The sequence below is a fragment of the Chaetodon trifascialis genome, chromosome 23 (assembly GCF_039877785.1).
Source record: "Chaetodon trifascialis isolate fChaTrf1 chromosome 23, fChaTrf1.hap1, whole genome shotgun sequence".
Taxonomy (NCBI): domain Eukaryota; kingdom Metazoa; phylum Chordata; class Actinopteri; order Chaetodontiformes; family Chaetodontidae; genus Chaetodon; species Chaetodon trifascialis.
Genome location: NC_092078.1, coordinates 17,136,915 through 17,161,386, shown reverse-complemented (window position 1 = coordinate 17,161,386; position 24,472 = coordinate 17,136,915). Strand labels below are relative to the sequence as shown.

The window sequence follows — 24,472 nt, the reverse complement described above, 5'->3', positions numbered from 1 at the left end:
CAGTCAACAAAATGCATGAAGAACACAGGTACTGGCCTTAACCATCAAATACAGACACACACGCACATCCTGCCCGAGCGAACATCTGCTGTTGCAGCCAGGTCACTGATGCACCAGTCAGAGATGAAAGGAGAGAGCATGCGGTTGTGTTTTTGAGTGCATGCTGTCATTCATCCATCATTGCTTTAGCAGAAGAAAGATCTTGCTTTCACACAGCGATAAGACTGAAATCACTGTTTCTCTGTTGCTCTTTCATCCCTCTCAGGGCCAGAGATCAGCTGGCAGACGTCATTAAAGCTGCTACAAAGTGAGTTTTCGATTCACAGGACACAAAATAGTTGGTTACAGTACAACTTGCTAATGCTAACACTGGGATGGTCTCTGTGTTGCTCAGGGACAGTCCTGTTGTTCAGGGGAACTCCATCCTGGCTCTGAGCGGCCTCGCTGCTGTCCTCGCTAAATATGAGAGCAACCTGCCTGCTGATAGCGACGGCAGCCTTGGGGTAACATACTCAATATTTGAAGCCCTCACTGTGATTGAGCACACAGTATGTCTGTCATTGTAAAACTAAAGAGAATTAATACAGTTATTGTTATTATTAGCAGTAGGATTAGTATTATTAAAGTTATTATGAAAACCTCTGAAGGGTTTGCATTGTCAACCTTTAAATGACCTTGTTGTGTCCTCCTTGGAAGTCAGGGACAGTCCAGCTAATGTAGAAAGCTCTGAATATTCTGTACTCACTGTAGGCTGGACCAGAGTTTGTACCCACGTCCAGCTGGTTGGCCATGGTTCTCAACACGCTGCTCAGCATCAGCAGCAGCAGCTACAAGGCCAGAGGACAGGTTTTCCCATGGTTCCTCCATGTAAGTCACATCAGAGATCTGTGACATTTTGAATCCAGATTTCAATCTTCATATCCCAGTCTTACTGTTGCTTTTACATTGAGGCTTGACATAAAAAGCCATTAAATGTGTATGATTCAGTGGCATCTAGTAGTGAATACCCCTCGTCTCACCCTCCCTTACAGCAGCCTCTTGTACTGCGGTCATTAGTTTTCCTGGTTGTAGTAATGGCTGTGGGTGGAGTCACCTGAGGCCAGATGTGAATGACTTTCAGATTGAGGTAAACTGCTGAGTCTTGATCTGAAGTTTGGGCTCCTCCTGTGATGAGACATGCATTTGTTTCATAGTTGTTGTGCCTAATCGTTAGCTGAAACCCTACAAGCATATTGTTTTCACTGGCTTGACAGTGAATGCAAAACCTCGTATTCCACCCCTTTGGTGGTGGTGGTGTGGGTGGGGATCTGGAAGCCAGAGGAAACTGAAGTTGCTATTTATCCTGTTGAGGTGAGGAGTGCTTTGTGACGAGAAAACATCATTACACCACCGTCAGCCTTTGACACAAGCTACCTTCCACAGTTAAAGTCTTATTTTCTACAGATTGCCTCTTTGTGTTCCTGTGGACACTGAGCACCAGAGGGAGAGTAACACAAACTTTATACCAGCTGAAGCTGAGTTTCTTCACAGAACAAAGGCTGTGGATATTATTCACAATTTCTTGCACTGGAAGCGTATAAGTTTTTAAAAAGTCAGTATCAAAATTTATGCAGCAGAACCATCGTTTTTTATTCCCACTCATTCTGCTTCCTTGTCAAAACCTGATGTGTTCATTACTCACAGTGCAGCTCGACTACCAACAGATCAGTCTGAGATTAGTTATGCTAGCGGTGGCTAACTTAGCCTTGAGCCTGCAGCAGAGATGAAGAGTGGGAGACAGAGGTTTGGTAAGATCACTGCTTTCTAACGCCGCCACTGACTCAGGTGACTTGACTCCGCAATACCTGGAATTACACTTTGATGTGTGAAATCAGTGGAGTTCACCTTTACAGAGCGAACGTGTGCGTAGGAATATTGATTAGAGCATCATTTAAGTTGCATCTACATAATTCGCCCATCTGACGCTGACAGCATGAATGGGCTATTTGACATGTAACGAGCCTCAAACTCCTGCAGGTGTCCTTGTTTCTGCTGTTTTCTGACTGTGCTGCACTGAGAATGTCAGTCGAACCTGCTGCTCACACGCTCCTCCTTTGCTCTCAGCGTTCCTACTCAGGTGAGAACACAGCGAGTGCCATCGCTCGCTCCTGTGCCAGCCTGGCGTTGTCACTGCTGGTCCCGGTGCTGGTGGTGTGGCAGAGGGATGGTCTGGTCCAGGTCCTGTCGGTGCTGCAGGCCGGCCTGCCGGACTCCCCCACAGCTGACGACTCCAAGGCCGTCCAGTTCCACTCTGGCCTGGCGCTTGGCATGGTGCTGTCCAGTCTGCACCACCAACGCCTCAGGTAGGGCGTGCAATGACTCAAACTCATGCTGTAAGCCGTGATTTATCGATTCGCTGGTAGTCTGTGGTTTCCACTCGTCCTTCTCTCTGTTTTCCAGTGATGTCTCTGCTCAGGAGGACAATGATCTCCTCCTCAGCTCTCTGGAGGCTCTGGAAAGCTGCTCCTTCAACCCCAACCTGGAATACAAGTCAGTGCCGAGTCATTAGACGTGGTGTGAACTACTAACTAGTAGGAGTGTAACAATATGAGCATTTGTGAGCATGTAAGTCAACTTTGTCATGAAAAATGATGTTGAAGTGGTTGTGCATTTCTGGTATTGCGCTTTTATTTTGAAATATTTCCACCTGCAGAATGACTGACAAAGATACAGTGTGCATACGTTCTCATACACTTCGCTTATTGCAGCCAGCTCCACTGGTCATGTGATCTTCTCCCAGCACATTTGACAGTTCATACTCTCCTTTTTCCTCCTCTGTCCTCAGAACTGGCTGTGTGTTGGGTCTCGCTCTAGTGCTCGCCGCGCTTTGCAGTAGTGGACAAACGGACCAACATGTCCGTGTCACCCAAATGTTGGACAAACTGCTGTCTAACCTGCAGGACAGCAGTGAGCAGGGACGCATGCTGCAGGAGGTACAAACCACCGTACATATGATCCAGGATTTTGTAATGCTGTATGTAATGCTGGTTTACATACTGACAGGACAGGAAATGATTTGGAATAGTGGAATAGTGTTTAAAGGCGGATTGCTTTTGCCCACCTGTGCAGGTCTTGGCGTACTCTGTGGCGTGCGTGGGCGTCTCAGCCTTCAGTGGAGGTATTATAGACGCTGCCAAGGCTGAGGAGGTCATGAACAGTCTGCGCACTCTGACCGAGGAGAGCCAGCAGGTAGGAAAGAAGTTCTCGTCAGTGCGAGTGTTTCAGGGAGGTTAGCAGCAGCATGCATGCACCGAAATTCAGACTTTACCGCACACTTGCTGCACTCTACTAAGTACAATTTTGAGGCATTATCGATTGTCTCACCCCTGTTTTCTTCTCATGCTTTTGTATTGTTTATGTTCAGACTCCAGGCTTCTCCCTGGCTCTCGGGTTGGTGGTCCACGGCCTGTCGATGTCTGGTCATGGTAAAGCGGAGGATATCCATCCTCGACTGCTGGCTGCTTGGATCAAGATCTTACTGGCCGAGGTACTACATTTTCTTTCTGACTTAAGAATTAAAATAAAAATAAAATGAAAAAATTTCTTTAAACTGTATTTACATAAAGTGAGTGTGTTCAGTAGAGAAGTGCTCTTTATGTTTCAGGGCTGTCCCACTATGCAGCGACTGGCTGCCGTCAATGGCCTGGTGGCTTTAGTGGGGTCGGAGAGTTACCTCATTCAGGTGAGAAGTCCACTCATCAGCTGGGATCATTTTGGAATATTTATCATAAAACCATAATAGCATGTTTATCATCGCTTGCTGTCTTGTTTTTGTCTCTGATCTGCTGTTGATGAAAAGTGTCATTTAGTCAGAAGTGGCTGCCTTTTCCAAATCTGTGCTTTTGTCATGCAGTCAGGGCTGTGCTGGCATTAAATTGGTCTTTTTTTTTTTTTTTTAATCTTGAAGCAAAGTATTTCTAGTAGTAGCAAAGTAGTGTCACTTTTTGCTGGAATGAGCTCATGAATGTGTCCCGCCCTGAAAGCCTCATACAGCTCGTTGTCCTGTGTTACAGCTAACGAGTGAGCTGGAGCTTTCCTCCCAGCAGCAGAGCAGGCTGAATGAGGTTATACGCACCGTCACGCAGGTATGCAGACACACTTAATGCTGGTTCTTCATTTGTGAAAATGTGACCTCCTCTCACAATAAACACTACCAAAACCGCACATTTCCATCAAGTATTCCTCATCCCAGGAGGATTAACCTTTCCTTTTTGGAAACTATGAACTGTCCTCTGGTGCCACTCTTAGGACAACGTTGTATAACTTTTGATTTGAGATATTTAATGCTCAGCTTGGCATGAAATTTTCCCCAGACAGTGAACCTCCAGTGATTCAGATGATTCTGCCTTTCTTCTTGTGCCACCCTCGCAGCAAATGTTCTGCTCGCACTGAAGATACGGCATAATGTAATGGGCCAGTTGCCATGACATTTGTGAAGCACATTTTAGACTACTTTGTTTTGTAAGTTCTAATTGCATTGAGCTGTCCTTTGTTCTTTATGTGCATCGGGTTGTTGTGGTTCTCCTCTGCAGGTCATCACATTCTCAGGAGCCATTGGTTTGCAGTCCAACAGCGCTTGTTTGGTGGGTCATTTGCATTTGGCCCATATGTCCACCAGTCACAGTCACACAGCAGGTAGGTACTGTAGCTGAGAGTGGAGGAGACTCTGTGTTACTGCAATTGACTAGACTGGTGACTCCTCTAGATATTGTCTGTCTATGGATGTGATTTGTCTTTCTCTTCTCCTGTCATCCTCTCAGTTCCTCAGGATTTCAGTTACCTCTCAGAGAAAAGTGTCATCAGATCCATCGTTGACTTCCTCACAGAGGCAGGAAAAAAAGGTTTGCTTTCTTTTAATTAAGCTCCTCCTTTAATTTTAAACCCCTCAGGAGAATCTAGAAATCTATGTCTAGATACTGTCTTGCATGTATTAGAATTTCACTTAATTTTGGGAGTGTTTCCTCTTCCTGTGGATGCAGGTCCAGAGTTTGCCTGTCCAGCTCTGGTTAAGGCTGCTCTGACCCCCCTGGCCTCAGTTGGAGCCAGTTTCCAGTACCCGCCCATCAACTGGAGTGCTGTCCTGTCTCCTCTGATGCGGCTCAGCTTCGGTAAGATTTCCCCTCCATTTGTCTCTTTGTACCTGAGGCCTAGCAGAGTGAAAGCGCCGAGCTCAGCGTCTTTTTCCTCTGACAGGAGAGGATGTGCAGCATCAGTGTGTGGTGCTGGCAGCGTGCCAAGCCCAGTCTTCTCAGAGTGCGTCTCTCTTTCTGGGCTCCTGGCTGTCACCACCCCTTGTGCACAGCCTCAGTGTAAGTTCCTCTTAAGTATTTGTGCATCAGTTCCCCAGTAAGCCCTTTTATTACCCAGCTGAATCCTGCAGAGTAGAGCCTGACTGATCCTCCTGCATGGTTGGTATGATTGGCTGATATAAGCTTATCTCTGTATTGGTTTCTGCATATGTGTCAGAACATCTCAGTACAGAAAGAAGTGCAAAAGATACAGTAAGTCTGAGGTTATTTACCAGTATCTCCATTTCATAGTTTGTCCACCAGAGAGCACAGTCAGGATTATGTCACAGCTGTAAAACGTACTGCTCACCACACATGTTCATCACAGCTCTTTTATCATAATTGCACTGAAACTATGTAACCCATAAATACATCCCAACTTGAATAAATATCAGATATATTTTCAGCTTCAAATTCATAAATCCAATAACATTTGCTTTTGAAAAGCTTCCTGCACATAAAACTGTCTGAAAATATTTGTTAATGTTCAGTACCTAGCCCCACCTGTATTTCTCCTCCAGTACCAGACTCGGGCGCACCTGTATGAGAACCTGGGTTTGTGGATGAAGCATGTTGCCGAGGACAAGCTCCAGGTCCACGTGGAGAGTCTGGGCCTGCAGCAGTTCCAGGAGGACCTTCGACGCCAGCGTTTGTTCATGTGCCGCTCCGTGCTGCAGGGCCTCGCTCAGGCCATGGCCCTCCCAAACCCCCCCAACAACTGCTGGACCATCCTCCGAGCCACCACCGAGAAGATCTTCACCCTCCTGCCCAACCAAATCCAGGTCCAAAGCTGAAAAGAAATGAGTGTTTATGCATTCAGAAACAACTTTCTACCTGCTTTAAAGTGCTTGAAATGAAACTGCAACTCCCATCCAACATCTCCCATGCAAACACTTTAAGACACTTCATGATTTGTTTTGAAGTTAGTGCTCTATTAGTTGTTATTGTACCACATCATTCACCTAAGAATATCTTCCTATTTCCACTGATAGTTTTTTTCTGACCATAAATTCTTTTGTTTTAGGATGATGAAGTGGATTTGTATGTGGGAATCACCAAATGTCTGTCTGAGATGTCAGATACAGAGATTGACCGAATCGCTCGAGTCACGGAGGTACAGTATTATCTGACCAAGAGCCAATAAGCACAAAATCACAGAAAGCTAAAATTACTGCCTCCTGGTTGTCTGCCTCCACCTTCCAGTCAAATTGCAGTTTACATCCATGACTGTCCAGACTCATATATTGTCTGTAGTGAAAACTTTGAAGGAATTTAATAAAAGGTATTAAAGCTGCAGTAGGTAACTTGCATAAAAGTAATTTTTTGTCATATTTGCTAAAACTGTCCCTATGCCCAGACAGCAGTACATGAAACATGTAATCTGTGAAATAAAACAGCTCCATTGGTCCCACCTACTGCTCCTACTGCGATTTGCAAGAATCCAACGTGCCCGACACAAAACAACCAACCAGAGCCAGAGGAGCATCTGAGGGAGTGTCTGACATCTGTCAATCACTACTCATACACACTGTGAACCACCTCCTCCCTCTGCTCATGCTGCCGGCTGCTGCTCAGTTAAACAGCGCTGTGAGCGGCGTCAGCAGGCTAGTGAAAACTATGGCGGAGCAACAGCCACCCGCAAAGGAGAAACTGCCCATACCGCCACTGTCAACAACAGCATATACGGCTAAGACAACAAATAACCATAAAGCTAATATGGTGATTGTTACAGTAACACTCCACAGTGTGTACAGTATGTTAGCAACTACGATGTAGCGGCTGGGCAGAGTTAGCTTGTTTCCGATGCTAAGGCTAATGGTACTGGTTGTCACGGCAGCTGCGCAGACACCGCAGGGAGGAGGGGCTTGGAGGCAGGGCACGAGTGCAGCGGAGAGGGAGGGGGAGTGACGTGAACTTGTGTTGGTTCAATTTTTCAGGCTAAGTCTGCTCTCTTCTTGATCTTATCCACTGCAGCTTTAAGTGTGTTTTTTGATGAAATGGAAGTTTTCACTTTAGTGCAGCAATCACCTGAAGCTAGAAATCAGCAGAACCAATAGGCTTGTGGTGACTACAGTGCTTCAAATATGGATGTTGCTGCAAAGAAGCTACACACTGTGAAATGTGGATGATTGTAAAATATGGTCACAGTCTTCCCTTCTGTTCCTGAGTTGTTGTGTTGAATAATGACTGATGTAAACTGCAGCTTGACTGTCTGCCTCATGGTTAGCAGCATTTTTGATACACCACTGAGAAGCGATGGCACTGAAGGTTATCAAATGATTGACAAGGTGCTTTGAAAAAGCTAGAAATGAAAAAAAGCTGCTGGACAGTCTGTAAGTGCGGACTCTGAACTGCTCAGGCTCAGATGGAGAAGACCTGCTTCATCCTGGCTTACCTGACCTCACAAGGCAGAGTTCCTCTCCTCGGTCTCAATGACGTCATTGCTGGTGTGCTTCGTGGCTGGCCAAGCCACAGGGTTGGCTGGCTCCTCCTGCAGACCTTTTACCAGTGTCGTCTGGCCACCAGCTCCCACACAGGTCAGGCAAGAAACGAGTCAAGCTCCTCTCGCTGCACTCACATCGTGTAGGACGATGATTATGCAGAAATGAAAATCTCGTGCAAGACAGTGCAGTCTATTAAGTGTCCACACATGAACACGGTTTGGTGTTTGTTCCAGGTGTTTCCAAACGAATGGAGTGGCTCCTGGAGCTGATGGGACACGTGCGAAATGTTGCCTATGGTGCAACCTCCATCCCATGCGGGGACGTCAAACTGGTATGTTTCTGAGCCGTGCTGGGAAACTGCTGTGTGGTATTTCTGGAGCTGTCAGTGACTGCTTGACACGTGGCACAACACATATGTCAAAAGCTCTGCGGCTCAGCCTGTAGGTGAGAGTTAAGGGCGCCTCAGGAATAACTGGCATTCCTGAGGCGGTTTGGAATGCAGCTCCAGTCCAGTTGGGTGTGTCCACTACTATAAGTTACATGTGCAGACAGGCTGAACATTTAAGTTTGTCGTATTTAAAAGTGGACCGAACACAGATTTCCTTTATTTTTCTGCAGGCTACAGACTTCCTGTTTCAGGTTTTTGCTGCTGCTGTAGTTTCCTGGGGCGACCACCTCATGCCCCTCCTCCTTGGCATTAGGGCCCAGTGGTTCCCATGGCAACCTGGCTCCAAGCCCCACGCTCTACGACACAGTCTGTACGGTGAGGAGTCCCTCACTGACTGTGCCCTGCCCCAGTGCCTGCTGGGAATGCCCCACAGTCTGACTCTGCTTCTGGACAAAGAGCCCTGGAGCAGCCAGACACCCAAGGTTAGTGTGTCAGATATGCTGGATTTTTACTTGAAAAAGAGTGATGAAGTTAAGGGTCAGTTTGCCTGAATGTCCGTGTGTGTGTTTCTCAGTTCATAGACTGGCTGTTCAGCATCACAGAGGGTCCTGAACATTGTCTGTCGACCTCGACCGTCAACGCGGCCAAAGGTAAAACATACAGCGCTACATTTTAAAATGTGAAGCCTGGCTGAAATGTTCAAAGTCACCTCTCAGACGAAATCGAGACAACTGTGCCTCCTTACAGCCCCCCTTGTCAGCCCCACCCCTACCCGTCATGTTGATGGGACATTCTGAGCCTCAGCATAGTCAAAGGCTATTTATATGTTACATTAAAAACAATCACATTAATGGATTTCGGTGCTCCTGTTATTGTTCTTTCTCTGATTTTATTTGGTGGATAATCATGCTGATTTTAAGAACTATAGCTGCCATAATGCATGTCATGTTGTCAGCCTATAAATGTTTCCATTTTGTCTAATTGGCACTATTAAAGGAATGCTAAATTAGCTCTTAGCAAGTCATGCTTGCAGTGTACAGGATGTACAGACAACTGTGAGTGGATTTCTGGATTATTTCCAAGGGACATCAGAGATGATGATATCCTTGAGAAGGTGTGTGCCATGTCTGTGCATTCAGATTTGACTCTTATGACGCAGAAGAAGAAAGGTTTTTGGTGTAAATTGCATCAACCTTTCACTGATGGCGTTCAAGCACTTTAATCATGTCCATGAGCTGTGTGTCACCAGCACTGCTGCTGTCCTGCTGATCGTGTTGCTGAGCAGCTGAATTAGCAGCTACACTACAATAATGAATATGCTGCTGTGTTTAGACCAGCACACACCTGAAATTACACCTCGTATTAAATTTCAGCCTCCCCATTAACTCTCCTGAGAAATGTCTGTCCAGGTAATGTGATGTCTCAACGGTGTGTGACATCTTCACACCCTCCTGCGCTCAGGCATGAACAGTCATGTCATGAGTGATGTTAATTAAAGTCTGTTAGGCTTGGAACTGGGCCATGCGGTTATGGACGTCCTCTTGGAAACTGGCATCCAGTTCTCATAATACATTCATTTTGCAGGCCATGCAGGTTCAAAATATACAAGAAGTGCACTTTGTACATGTACATGAGGATGGAAATGCATTCAGCATGTTTGTAAGGCATTATATTGTAACTGGTTTTCATGAGAAACTGATTGTTAACACATCTGTTAAAAACTCCAGGGGAGGAAACACTGATGTTGGTATTGTTATGGCAACATAATAAGATATCCACACAGGTGTAACCTGAAACACACAGCCTGCCTTCACTATTACATTGACATCATACATTCACAACAGCAAACAACATTCATGACAGATATGAAAACTTTTTCTGATCACCCTCATGTGTCGTCGTTCCAGCTGCCCTGCTGGCCCTGAAGTCCTCCGCTGAGTTCAAGAAGAAAGCTGTGTGGACCAGAGCGTATGGCTGGTAGCCCAGAGGAAGCGCCTCACACTGATCATGGCAGGTGTGGAGACAACTGAGGCTCGCCGCGGCGCCATGGACTGAAAGGGAAACACTGCCTTTGTAGCGCTGCTTCAGTCACATATGAGCATGACAGCGTCAAGAGGAATGCGCTCTGTCAAAGTTCATCAAATATAGGAAATATTAAATGGTATTACATTTGATTTTGTGGCTGTTGAGTCAAGATCTTCGCTTCAATGTTGCTTTTATGGACACTTATGTCAGTGACATCGAACTCCCTGAATTAGTAAGTAAAAGACTTTGATTGCTTAAGTTGCCGTTGTGCCTGAAGGACTTGAACCACCCGAACATTCAGCGTCATTTCCTTTTCATCTTCTTGTTCCATTTCTCCAGATGGTGCCGTCTCTCTTTCAGCAGTTGCCAAACTGTTACAGAGGCGCCTAAGAAGAACACAGTAGTCAGGGCTGTGGTATCATAAACCTCTGTACATTATGAAAAGCCTTCAAGCCTCTGGTCTGTTACTGGTCTGTCCTCACCAGTGCAGTTTCTGTCAGTTGTAACACAGCATCTCATCTTACCGAGAGCAAGAACAGGCAGGTAGAGCATCAGGAGGAAGGGGAGGTGAATGTGTGCTGACACTGTTGAATTCAACGTGCATGAGACTGGCGGTGTTGGCTCAATGTAAGGCAGGGCCTGGTATATAGTAACACCTGGGGAAGACATAAAAACACAGAATTGGACACACACAACTTTTCCTTTACAGTGTTCATACTGTACTACTCTAAAGGAGTGTAATAAAGAGCATTTCTTAATAAAGAAACACTCGATCTGGTGTTTTGAAAGGACACACACTCCAGAGGATGAGACGTTCACTGACCCCGCCTGTGTGTTACTGATAGTGTCTAGCTTCACAGCCTTCAGTGTGTTCTGTCACACACACTCTGCAGAGGCTGGACTGCACTTTCATCACGCTTCCTGACATTTTATCATCGCCTCCGCTTTGCCAACTCATTTCCTGTATGCAGACACTACTTCCCTTTTGCCATTGGCATATTAAAGCAGCTCATGTTGCTCAGCATATGTCAGGTCAGATACAGTATAACTGACTGTTTGTGACCCTAAATGTAGAGAGGAAGCATGCTGAGCAACTTGGTCTGTTTTTAAATCTGCCACTTTTGCAGTAAGTGAAATGAAGTTAATAAAATGATTTGGTCACCTTCAGTGGCCACTGACAGGATGTATAAGGGGATCCAGAGTGTGTAGCGTATCCACAGCATGGCGATGGAGGGTGTGTCTAGAACACACAGCAGTTCATGTGGGTATCTGTCATCAAACAGTACACATCAGAATGTTTACTAGAGGGCATAATATCACACCATGACACAATAACTGACAGTTGATTGGATCATGACCTTTATCACTCAAAGACACGCTGCTGTTCACCATTACACTTTGCAGCTCTCTCTGTATGTTGTAGAAAGACCATTCTTCAGTACTCCTCTTCACTATAATCAATGATACTGCTGCAACTCTGCGTATACCTGCAAATGTATGTTAAGTATATTCAGCTTGACCTGCCAGACTCTACAAGCTCGAACAGGAGAGTGCTTGAACCCCAATGTTAGCTTCTAGGCTGCCTGTGCATTTTTCAGCTAATTAGAAAGCTGCTCTAATCTTTATCCATTGAGGCTTGACTCAGGAGCAACTGGTTGTAGAGACTTGAAGACATGTTGCCACTCGTCCCAGCATTGTTCGTGGTGGTGGGATAAGTGGTGTCGTAGACCTCCTCCTCTGTTGAGGGATAGTTTCTCTATTTGAATAAACACCCTCCTTTATTCCTCTTTCAAACCATTTGGTCCAAAATATGTGCATTTTTGTCACAGAGAGAGCGTCCCTTACGTTTCAGGTGGAGGTGAGCTGCTGAGTCTTGATTTGAGGAGTCATGTGTTTCTTTAATGTTGTTGTTTTCTCGATATAGAAGTCTGCATTCCTCACTGCGTCACACTGCACACACTTGATTGCTGTTGTTGTGTTCGGGTGTGCGGTCTTTCAGGTGGAACAGTTTCTGTGTTAGTGTGTGGCTGGTTTGCTCTTTTCTTCACCTCCTTAGTGTTGGTGTTTTCTCAAAGGTCCAGTTGGGGTATCCACAAGCTTCAAGTGTATCCCTCAGATATTTGTGCTTCTTCTCTTGGGCCTGGACACTTGTTGGTACACTATCAGCTCAGTGTTCTGGGTTCTGATAACTCCTAACTTGTGCTCTGGTGGGCGGTGAGAGTCAAAGAGTAAGTATTGGTCCTGGTGTGGGTTTCCTGTATACTTCAGTGTGGAGGCTCCTGTCCTCTTCAGTGAGTCCAGCACCATCCAAAAAGACCAAGCTGCTGTCCCTGACGTCCTCTATTGTGAGCGTGTTGCTAATGTCCACTGAGTTGATGTGTTCTGTGAAGGCTTGCACTTCCTGGGTTTTGTTTTTGACCAATATTTCACCAACATATGTAAACCAGTGGCTCAGTGCTGTTCCTCTGAAGGAGTTCAGGACTCTGCCTTTCACTTCTTGCATCAACATTGTAAAGATACTCTTAAAGCGACCTGAAATTTGCAGTCTATCTATTGCGTAATCTATCTAGAGCGCAAATGGGATGAATGAAGTGAAATGTGACAAGCCATAAGTTATGTGCGTACCGTAGAAGGTCCAGAATGTTCCACAAGAAGAACAGTACACACACAACTGGTTTGCTCTGGATCTCTTCCAGCATGATGACCATGATCAGCAAGATGTTCTTCTCCATTACCTGAAAAACAAATAGCACGCACCGTCCACCAGTCACTTCAAATGGATAAAGATCTCATTTGTTATGTTTTATAACGTCCTCATGATAAATAATGCAGTTCCATGAGGAGGTTGAGCTGTGATACACACTTGAACGAAGCGAGGAAGGAGTCTGGCTTTCTCAATTCCATCTGCGATATGGAAGAGCTCCAGAATGGAGAGCAGCTGGCACAGACTCATCACAAAGCCAACAGAGTAAAACGTGTCTGCTAAGGCATCTGCAAAGTGAAAGATGGTATTTTATTAGACTAGCATATGTTCCTGCTCTCCTGCGTTAAAACCAATCAAGATTTAGAGAGATGGTCTTTCATGTTGAGCTCCAAAAGCTTCAAATGCAGATTCATATGGCACAGGATCGCATCCTTTTGGTGCCCACTAGGCTGTTAAACCTTACCTCGGCCAAATGTGAGAAACCTGGCTATGCTGTTAGCCAGTATCCACGTGTGTCCACAGAACTGGAACAGGTTATACGAGAAAATGTAGGCAAGCCTAAAGCTGAGCCTGCAAGAGAAAAAAATCCACTTATCAAGTTACCAAAATTGACATTTGATTTTTGTTGATTCATTATGGGCTGGCTTGCTGGCACAGCCAATAGAACAGAGCTATTGTTAGTGTAATTAGTTACAGTCTGTGATTTTCCTGTTAGACAAGTCATAATGTCAGGATCTGTTTTTTGATTGTGATAATCCTCATACATCAGCATTTACATGAAGAGTACATTGTACTGCAATGAAGCAGAACTTAAAGATGCATTCATCAAACCTTTCTGATTTGTGTGTCATTTTTACTTGTCTATTACAGATTCAACAAACCAGACACAATGTACCCATTAGCTTTACCTTTGGACAGAGGCCAAAGGTTTTGTATACAGGACTTTCACTTGTGGGGTTTTTACATCATTGCACTGGTACTTATATTACTTAAAGAGGATGTGGCTACTTCTTCTATCACTGGAACCAAATTCAATGACTCATTTGAGGATAACTGGCAGTGGCTCATAAAACCTCCTCAGAGAACTCTTGTACCCTCTGAAGCACCCATGAGATGTTCATTAGATTTACAAAACCCTCAAAAGTTCCACAGAACCAACCTTTTACTTCCTTTGGGTGTGAATACATAAAACAAAGGAATCCCTTTAAATAACTTGGCATAAGGTAAATAACTGCTGAGGAATAGTCTTAAATTCCAGACGACTAACACGTAACTAATAACGCATTCATTATTCTGTTACTCTGCAGTTGCTAATAATAATATCAATAATGTCAGTGGAAAATAATATGTCTTTATTGCACATGACATGAGATGACAGATTATTTTTCATCTGCAGTTAGTCATGAAAATAATGTCATCTTGGGCAGTCTTATAACTCAGTGTTTATGTTTTCTGAGCTCTTCTTGGACATAAATCTTGCAAAGTAAGTACTAATCCTGAACTCTAATCCTTCTTTGCACTACTTCAGCTGTTGGTGCTTGGAAAGGTGACAGTAAATGCAGCTTTGTGGAAAATTAGCCTGACATTCCTCACTACGCCTTGTAGATACAGAACATTCCTCCCACAGCGAGAGCACCGCTGTGAAACACAAACTCACTCACATTCTCCTTCTGAAGTCTTCTGTAGCTCCGTTGTTGAAGGTGAGAGGATCTGCTCATAATCCCTGTCTGACTTAGAATCCTCCTTCAGGTACAGTTTGTGGCTCTTTGCAGCGGTTTTCTCCATGTAAACAGATTCCTGCCTCTTACATCATCCTCATTCACAACTGGAAGCAAAAAAAAAATGCTGCAGTATCTGTTCTTTGTGCCGCTACCTCAGGCTGATTGTTCAAGTTCTGACTTTACAGCGAGTAGGAAGTGGACATTCCATGTGTGACTGTGACGTCAGATAGTCCCAGCCCCCTCAAAGAAGACTCTGAGCTGTCTGCCAAAAAACACAGGCTCAGGAGAGAGAGGAGGCAAGGAACATGGGAGAACAATGAGCCACAACCACACAACATGTCTAGAATGTGGGGATTAGCAGCAGGACTGAGTCAAACACCAGCACCGTGGTTACTGAGCCAGCAGCACACATTACATGTTGGGGCACTCTGCTTTAGATCCACTGGCTCCTAAAAAAGATGCAGATCTTTAAAAACACCTCAGAAAAATATAGTTTGATTTTTAAGAAAGGCTCAATAATTTCATAAAACAGCTGGTCACTGCAGTTTTTATCAAACATTACCCCAAAAAGTGCATTTGTTGGGGATTATTTTCAGCGGCAGATGAATCCACATTCGATGTGCTATAGTGAATATTTGGGAATTGAGGAGTAACTACTGGAACCAAGTCCAAAAAAAAAGTTACCCAATGCAACAGTGATGTGTTTAGTGTTTGGACAACAATGGAGCTCTATGGCACAGAAGAATAAGATACATCAGGCTTTGATACACACACAATTGTAAGCCAGATACATCTGTGTACTAGTTGTAATTGAACAGTAAGTCATCATATTGATTTATCAATTAAAAAGTGTATATATTCTACTTTTGTGCTTGTAATGTGTTGTAATGAGATGCAGCTTTAACATTTCACTGTACAGGCTTTCATGAGTTGGCAAATACATAACAGTCTCAGGTGGCGCTCTCAGTGAAAAAGCATGCACTGATCTCTAGTGGTGGAAAGAATAAATTCACCCTGCAGCTATCAGATTCAACTCAAATGAATTTAGACAGCATGCACAAGACAAAAGCTCCCCAGAGGCAGATCATTCGGCATGCAACAAGCTTTCAATAACAGATCAATGCAGTAAACAGTTTTTATCAGTTACTTCAGCCTTACTTCCAACATCTTGTCTGACTGTCTTTAGGTTTACAGCAGCAGAAAATACAGAAACTTCATATAACAGTTGAACCCAGCCTGCTTTATAAACATAGTCACAAATGTTCAGAATGCAATACACACACTATGTGTGTATTCTGTGCTGTTCCTCTGTGTGGGTGGCAGAAAACACAACCAGGGTCAAAGGGCATTGAGGGTCAAGGTGAGGACAGAGACGTATTATGCTTTAACCAAGATAAAAAATACAATGCGAGTATCTGTATCTCCCTGCAAAAACACTATCAACTTTTGTTTATTTTCACCTCATTTTCATGTACTGCTTTTAGTTTCTGATTCCGTTTCCATGCTTGAACCACTGAGCAACAGTTCAGTCTACATGAGTCTGTTCAGGCATGATGGGATCAAACCTGAAGCCCTCACTGTGATGAGTCCAGGAAGCTACACCTGACTGAAATATTTACAGCATTTAACCCTCCCTAAGACCACCAACTGACATTGTTATGTCTGTCAGTATATGCTAAGCTAGCACGTTTTAACCTGGCTCACTGTGCAAGGTTAGTCAAAACTAACATTACATGTGAAAACTGCTATGTTCAAAAGAGGAGGTCTCTGGTTTAGATACCCCCTCTGTATGCAGTGGAGCTCCAAGATGAAATGTATTCCTTCTTAGTGCAGCGGGCGACTGCGGCTCATTCCAGCATGCATTGAGAGAACGGCACAGAATAACAAACGCACAGGCCTCTATTTCATCACGGAACTTACACAGATGGGCACATAATTACACTCATTGGCTGTTTCAGAGTCAAGTTTAGAGTGAAGGGCACATGATGGATATGAACACTTCAAATCTTTTATTATCTCAGCCCCCTCGCTGCGCTGATGAAAGGCCAGTGACAGATGGAAAACAGATTAACGTGGTTCTAAGGTCTCAGGACCTCGGCTACTTGTTAGCACTATCATATCCTCTCTGAAATTACAGCTCATTTTCTGTATCAAGTGCTATGCTGAACTCAAGAACCCTGCACTCGACTACGTGCTCTGTGTTGTGACTTTTCTGCCCCTGCTGTGGTGTCAGGCTTAAAAACAGTGATTTTATTCTGCCTCTGATATTGGTCCATGATAGCAAGTGGGTCTTTGTTTAAAGCAGAAAGAAGTTGATCTCAAGCAAGATTGAGTTTCTTTGTGACACAGTGAAAAGCAAAGAGGACAGAAAACTGAAAAGAAAAGAAAAGAAAAGAAAAGAAAAGAAAAGAAAAGAAAAGAAAAGAAAAGAAAAGAAAAGAAAAAAGGATTATTTGTCAATTCATTTATGAACATGAAAGCTCAGCGGGTTAGTTACGTAGGTGAATTTGGGACATAAAAAGGAATAAAATACAAAATAGAACATTTTTAAAAATCAAAACTCTGTATATATATTCTATACAACAGAGTACAGTGTACAAAATATGTATATGCATAGACTTGATATAAGAAGATACAAATGTAATATTGCACTAGATATTGCATTAGATGTAAAGGTATGATGGTGAAAACATAGAATCACACAGTGCAAAACAGTGCAGAGCAGTTGGTATGTAAACACAGTGCTGCATCAGACAAAACTAGAGTTGAACAGTCTGATTGCATTTGGAATGAAGGACCTGTGGTAGTGCTCCTTCTTACAGAGTGGATGCAGCAGTCTGTTGCTGAAGGTGCTGGGTCCCCGCTGTCTCATGCAGGGGGTGGGATGGGTTGTCCATGATTGATGTCAGCTTGGCTAACATCCTTCTCTTGCCCGCTTCCTCGATGGTGTCCAGGACAGAGCCAGCTCTCCTGATCAGTTTGTTTAGTGTTTTTGTCCCTCACTGAGCTTCCACAGCCCCAGCAGACCACTGTGTAGAAAACTGCAGGTGCCACCACATAGTCATAAAATGTTTTTAACAGTGTCCTACATACTCCAAGGGACCTCAGTCTTCTTCCTGTACAGGACATTTTTGCCCAGTTTACTGTTGAGGTGAACACCCAGGTAATTGTAATCCCCCACGATCTCGATGTCCAAGCCCTGGATGTTCACCGGTGTAGACTGTGGTACCTTCCTTCAGAAATCAGGCTGTTGGCTTTTATGGCATGCTTGAAATCTGATGGTCATATAACTAAAACATAAAACATAATTTCATATGGCTGCATTACAGTTTCATTAAATAGCAAGAGTGCAACGTGTGACCTGAGCAAAGTGAATGGCAATAAGTGATCTCAACAACCAACAGTTATTCATAGTTAATTACTCAACTGGACATCTTTATCTTATTATGTCCTACAAACCATTTCCATTTATTTAGTACATAGCAACTAGATTTTGGCATAGTTATGGGGTCACAGGTGTATACATGATAAAGACTGAGAGCCTACAGCCATGCTATTGGATCCATGGGGCTGTACAAAGGCACAGTGGTGCTTAGTGCTAAATGCAAACTTTGGCATGCTAACATGCTCCCAATGACAATGATACCATGCTGAAATTTAGCAACTACAATATTTATCACATTCATCATCTCAGTCAAGCATGTTGGCAGGCTAACATTTGCTAATTAGCACAAAACACAAAGTAAAACTGAGGATGATGGGAATGTCATTAGTTTTGCAGATATTTGGTCATAAACTAAAGTACCAAATTAAAATTTTGACCTGATCATAGCACTAAATGAAAGTCAAACAATCACCAAAGTTATTGCAATTCATCCTGAGGGGGACGTGAACGTTTGAACAAAATTTCATGACAGTCCATCCAGTCGGTGTTGAGACATTTCAGTCTAGACCAAAGTGGTGGACTAACAAACCAATGACACTGCAATGTCATGTCAGCCATTTAGTCCAACTTTATACTGCACGACATGAACATCATACTTCTTTGGCAAAAAGTAGTCCAGTGATTCAATATTATCTTTCTGTAAAGTTGAAGAAGCAGAGGCCAAAATAGCCTGACTTTTGCAAAAATACATAATGCAACTTTATCTGTTCCTCCCAAGTAGTTCTATTTCCAGACTCATAGCTACAGGACGCTCATACTGCATGATACACCCTCAAAACAACTTGGTTAGGTTTAGGAAAAAGATCTCAGTGGTGTGTTGTGCTGTGTACTGAAGTGGATGTGTGGTGTAGTCTCTGAGACTGCAGATACAAACTCCTTCCAGCATGTCTGATGACATCATCAGGGTTAAGGTGCCTTCAGACAGGAAGCGGTTGCCACCACCTAAACTGAAACACAGCAGCAGACCTGGCTCTTTGCCGCGACATTCAGAGTTTATGATGGTTCAACTCTTTCAACTTGCTGCTGTGGCCCAACGTGTAGCCATGGCAACCACAGGAACTACAGTAAAGGGAAAAGATAGATAATTTTACTGTATCTGAGAAAACAGATACGTGAAGAGAAACATCAATTTAATAGTCTGATTATCTGGTCTGGCACAATTACATTTATGACACTAGTTAGCAAAAGTTGCTATATTAATTGTGCATTGCTAGCCAAAACTCCTCTATTTAAAGCTACAACCAGCTGCGTTTATCTACGTGATGAGATTTGAGTAGGTGGTGTACAGGTAAGCAGGATCGGATGTTGCCTGGAGCCATGGCCGCATCGTGTCTGTCTGCCATCGATTCAGAACAGAATTCTGGAAGGCAGCCGTGGCAGCAACCGCCCGCTACATGACAGAGCTTTCCTGAAAGAGCAACAGAAGACATGACAACTATTTGCACTGGCTGAATGGTATTTCTCATGATGAGTAAATTTAGCTTCCTCTGTAAAATCAGCAGCGACTCTTTAATCATGAATCATGCAGATAAATGGAGTGCCTGAATGAGTCTATTAGCTAGTGAAAAAGACGTCTTGCTGTGCTGTGAGACACAGATAGCTTTTACAAGTTATTTCTTGACTTCTCAGATCTCCAAACACTGTATTACACGTACCACCTAAATGTCAGTGATATGCATACATTTATGTTTGCTGCTATGGAGACATACTGTAGGCTGTGACAAGGACTAATTACAGAAGTGGATGTTGCAGGAAAGGAAGGGTGTATTTGTCAGTGCATGCTCCTCGTTAACCACTTATGTTGCCTTCATAATCCCTTTTGACTAATGGCCCGACATGATTGACCGCCTGCTGTTTTAATGTGGACTCCAGAAGTAACTGTATCTCCTCAAGACCTGCAGTCACCAGGCCGTCTCTCTAAAATAGTACGCTAAATATATCCTGTTTGTGCGACTGGGTTTACAGTTATTCAGCTCCAGTCGACATAACGAGCAACAAGTGAGGTTCTCATACTGGTTTGACAGTTGGAATTTCACCAAACCTAAAAAAAACTTGTCATGGAGGGCGAATCTGCAAATGAATTCATTTGGAAAAACTCCTGCATAGCGTATATAACGATCCTCTCACTCACCCCTTTGCAGATCATCTACTGCAGGGGTGGCCAAACCTTTCATGTCAAGAACCAGATGGAGAAAAAAGAATACCTTCCTGGGCCATGCCAACCCGATATCATACCAAAGTGTGTAATGGGCTCACTGGTCCACCTTGTCAGTGTCACCCTCTGCCTTGCTAAGGCATGAAAAGGACACGTTCTCAATCTGTGGTCAAGTTAGCAATAATACATATACAACATCAGGTTACACTTCAAAATAAAGTTTGCTAAGAAACATTTCTGATAGCAGTCACAGGTTTAGGAAAATATCATGGTTTTGGTTAAAATAAGTATGTTTGTTATGTAAGTATGTACGTGATGTAAGTTATGTAGTCAACATTGACTTTTGGTTTCACACAGGACACAAACACCGGCCTCCTGGATAAAGTCCTGTGTCCACCCTGAACTCCTCCATACATGGACCTCGTTGCGCTATATACTACATTAGTCCTTTGCTCCCGTCATTATTGTCCTCTGCACAACCCTCCAGTGGATCAGTGGGTCTGCTACCTGGGTCTGGTGTGATACTGGGCTGGCCCTGAGCCTTTTGATTTCAGACTATCCTAATGAGTAGGTTTTGAGCACTTTGTGCTGTGCATTTGAATCTGAAAGGTGATTTTATCACTATTAAATCACTCACACTATCCAAACACCATATGGACCATATCACTCATTGTTCTTCTTTGAATCTCGTGATATTGTGATAGAAATGTGGCTCAGTGCCATTGTGGTACTGTGACACTGTCTACCCTAATGTCACGTGGTTATTTACTATCTCTCCCTCTCTGTCTCTCGCTTTTGTTTGAACAGCAGAAGGTGTAATCATAGTAGTCAACTAACTTTGTACAACTCCTCCCTCTGAATGACCCTTGGACTTCACTGTCACTGTCTGGTCTGTTCTGTTGTATATTTTACAATTTCACTTTGCACATCTGATTCCATTTTGCACATTTTTTTGCACATCCAATATACTCTGTATATTACTTATTTTTATTACTGTACATTTCATTGTGTTGCATATTTTGTGTTGTATATTTCTTAATTTGTGTTGTATATTTCTTATTTACATATATCTTTAGTATTAATATTCTGTCTCTTAATATTGCCTTTATATATATATTTATTCCTTCTTGTTCTTTCTCTCTTTTTTATTCTAATCTGTAATTCTGTTTTGTGTGGAGCACTGTACAAAAAACAATTTCCCCTCGGGGATCAATAAAGGAATGCTGATTCTGATTCTGATGCTGAAGAAGACTCCTGTCATCCTTTGCATGCAAGCCAAGCTGCTAAAAGTAAGCCCAACCAGAAAATTATGGATGAACATGTAAATAATAAAAAGACTTTTCGAACCGATGTATGGCAACATTTAGGTTTTCCTATTTCAAGTACTGACAATGACAAAAAAGGGAACTGACAAATGCAAAACAACTGGCAAATACTGCTGGACGATGGTCAGCTACACTACAGGAAACTCATCAAACCTGAGAGGCCATTTGGCACGACAACAACAAGCCAGGACAAAGGAGCCTGAAAGAAGGATTTGGAGCCCCATTTCCCCATAACAGTCCAATAGCTGAAGAAATGACAAGATGCATTGGTGAATATATAGCCAAAGACTTGAGGCCACTTTCTGTTATAGACAACAATGAATTTCAGAGGTTAGTAAACATGCTGTTAGTGGGTGACTTAAACATTCATGTTGATAATCTCAAGAACTTCTAAACATCCTGGAACATTTTGGCCTATCTCAGCACGTAACACATTCAACACATAACAAAGGGCATATATTAGATTTGGTTATCTCCAAAGGGCTTAATATCTCTGAGGTTATGGTGACTGATGTTGCTCTTTCTGATCATTACTGTGTGTCATTTAAAATGGCCACACCTGCTATTCGTAACAAAAGTGGAACAGAGGTAATCAAAAAGCGTTATATTAATGATAACACCTGTGCAGTGTTCACTCAGTCTTTTACAGCATCACCAACACTGCCCTCAGTGTCAACTGATGACCTTGTAAATGATTTCAGTTCCAAAGTTATGACTATTATTGACTCCATTGCTCCAATTAAGACCAAAGTTTTGTCAGGAAGGAAAAAGGCACCTTGGAGAAACACCACACTGGTCAAAGTCCAGAAGAGAGTCTGCAGACAGGCAGAGCGCAGGTGGCGAAAAACCAAACTCCAGGTTCATTATGAAATTTACAAAAACAGTCTCCACACCTATAACCATGAACTAAAGAAAGCAAGGCAAGCATTCTTCTCAGAGATTATCAACAGAAACTGTAATAATGCCCGCACTTTATTTTCTGTTGTGGACAGACTGACAAACCCCACAGCATCAGTCCCTCCTGAGCTGCTGTCCAACAAGTCATGCAATGATTTTGCAGCCTTTTTTACAGATAAAATTTCAAGGATAAGACAAACAGTGTGCAGCTCCAACTCAGGCAAAATGATAAGTCCATCTGTGCCTTCTTGTTCTCCAGTTAATCTAGCACATTTTAACCTTCTAGATCATACAAGGCTGACAGAAACTGTATCACAGTTAAAATCCACAACATGCTGCCTTGATACTCTGCCAACAAACTTTTTTAAAAATGTTTTTAATTGCATAGCTCCAGATGTGTTGCAGATAATAAATAATTCTCTTCAGTCCGGTCAGTTTCCCCAGGCCTTGAAAACTGCAGTAATAAAACCTCTGCTAAAAAAGACTAATCTGGATGCTTCAACTACATCGCCTGTAACGCCTGTAACTACAGGCCAATATCAAATCTTCCCTTTCTAGGAAAAATTATTGAAAGGGTTGTTTTTCAACAAACGCATGCTTTCATGATGCAGAACAATCGTTTTAATGCATTTCAGTCTGGATTTCGTCCACACCACAGCACTGAGACTGTACTTATCAAAGTTTTAAATGACATACATCTGAATAATGATGCTTCCAAAACCTCAGTCTTAGTATTATTAGATCTCAGTGCTGCCTTTGATACAGTTGATCATGACATACTTCTTGACAGACTGGAAAAGTGGGTGGGACTTACTGGCACTGTACTACACTGGTTCAAATCCTATTTACAAGATAGAGACTACTTTGTGTCAATTGGTGAGCATGTGTCTGAACGAAAGAAGATGATGTGTGGGGTGCCACAAGGGTCCATTCTCGGACCACTTCTTTTCAATATCTACATGTTGCCCCTAGCTCAGATTATGGAGCATCATAATATTTCTTATCATACTTACGCAGATGATACACAACTTTATATTTCTGTGTCATCACATGACTACAGTCCCTTACTTTCACTGAGTGAGTGTATTCATCAAATCAATGAGTGGATGTGCCAGAATTTTCTTCAGCTTAATGCAGATAAGACAGAAGTGATTGTTTTTGGCCCCAAAAATGAAAGGTCAAAGATCATTGCTCAACTTAACTCCATGTCACTGACAACAACAGATAAAGCCAGAAATCTTGGTGTAATTATTGATTCGGACCTGAATTTTAACAACCATTTAAAGCTGATTACCAAATCAGCCTACTACCACCTGAAAAATATAACCAGAATCAAGGGATGTCTGTCCAAAGAAGACATGGAAAAACTTGTTCATGCATGCATTTTCAGTAGGTTGGACTATTGCAATGGAGTCTTTACTGGCCTAAACAAAAAATCAATTAGGCAACTACAGCTGATCCAAAATGCGGCTGCATGAGTCCTTACAAACACCAGAAAAATGGACCATATCACACCAGTCCTCAGATCACTACATTGGCTTCCTGTGAGTCAAAGAATAGACTTTAAAATCTTACTGTTGGTCTATAAAGCATTAAATGGTCTAGGACCAAAATATATTCTAGATTTATTGATTCCATATGAAGTATCCAGACCTCTCAGGTCATCAGGGACAGGTCTATTGTGTGTTCCCAGAATCAGAACCAAACAAAGTGAAGCAGCTTTCAGTTATTATGCTCCTCACCTGTGGAACACTCTCCCTGCACACCTGAGGTCTGCACCAAGTGTCAGCTCATTTAAATCAGGTTGAAAACATTATTATTTGCTACAGCTTTTACTTAAAGTAAATGTATTTGCTCAATGGTTTTAATCATTTTAAATGCTAAATTATTGTCTTTTACTGGTGTCTGTTTTTAATTTTCCTTTAATTGTATTTTATTTTTATTTTTTTGTTCTCTTCTAATCAAAATGTATGATTTTTATGCTTCTGTAAAGCACTTTGAATTGCCTAGTGTATGAATTGTGCTATACAAATAAATTTGC

The 24,472-nt window shown here is 42.9% G+C and overlaps 2 protein-coding genes across 2 annotated transcripts in view; one reads left to right on the top strand and one right to left on the bottom strand.

The window, feature by feature from the left end:
• Positions 1–10,190, top strand: part of focad (focadhesin) — a 32,030-nt gene extending 21,840 nt beyond the window's left edge. Inside the window, exons 23-43 of the mRNA XM_070993518.1 lie at positions 266–307; positions 395–503; positions 751–867; positions 2,104–2,342; positions 2,440–2,529; positions 2,825–2,972; positions 3,109–3,228; positions 3,404–3,526; positions 3,644–3,721; positions 4,053–4,124; positions 4,572–4,674; positions 4,800–4,880; positions 5,019–5,147; positions 5,233–5,348; positions 5,849–6,109; positions 6,352–6,441; positions 7,687–7,864; positions 8,005–8,102; positions 8,390–8,641; positions 8,734–8,809; positions 10,067–10,190. Coding sequence (XP_070849619.1) covers positions 266–307; positions 395–503; positions 751–867; positions 2,104–2,342; positions 2,440–2,529; positions 2,825–2,972; positions 3,109–3,228; positions 3,404–3,526; positions 3,644–3,721; positions 4,053–4,124; positions 4,572–4,674; positions 4,800–4,880; positions 5,019–5,147; positions 5,233–5,348; positions 5,849–6,109; positions 6,352–6,441; positions 7,687–7,864; positions 8,005–8,102; positions 8,390–8,641; positions 8,734–8,809; positions 10,067–10,140 — 2,596 coding nt within the window. The 3' untranslated portion in view covers positions 10,141–10,190. The remainder of the gene's footprint in view (positions 1–265; positions 308–394; positions 504–750; positions 868–2,103; positions 2,343–2,439; positions 2,530–2,824; positions 2,973–3,108; positions 3,229–3,403; positions 3,527–3,643; positions 3,722–4,052; positions 4,125–4,571; positions 4,675–4,799; positions 4,881–5,018; positions 5,148–5,232; positions 5,349–5,848; positions 6,110–6,351; positions 6,442–7,686; positions 7,865–8,004; positions 8,103–8,389; positions 8,642–8,733; positions 8,810–10,066) is intronic.
• Positions 10,191–10,452: 262 nt separating this feature from the next.
• Positions 10,453–14,810, bottom strand: hacd4 (3-hydroxyacyl-CoA dehydratase 4). Its single transcript, XM_070993519.1, has 7 exons — positions 14,550–14,810; positions 13,352–13,458; positions 13,048–13,175; positions 12,810–12,919; positions 11,347–11,453; positions 10,709–10,840; positions 10,453–10,570 (listed from the first exon to the last, which is right to left on the bottom strand). Coding segments are annotated over exons 1-7 (669 nt in total). The 5' UTR covers positions 14,552–14,810; the 3' UTR covers positions 10,453–10,487.
• Positions 14,811–24,472: the final 9,662 nt, after the last annotated feature.

What these genes read in the sequence shown, in the direction of transcription:
- hacd4 (XM_070993519.1), bottom strand. An exon ending in GTTTCTCACATTTGGCCGAG is followed by an intron (nt 13,176 to 13,351) that starts GTAAGGTTTAAC and finishes TTCACTTTGCAG; the next exon opens with ATGCCTTAGCAGACACGTTT. An exon ending in AACATTCTGGACCTTCTACG is followed by an intron (nt 11,454 to 12,809) that starts GTACGCACATAA and finishes GTTTGATGACAG; the next exon opens with ATACCCACATGAACTGCTGT.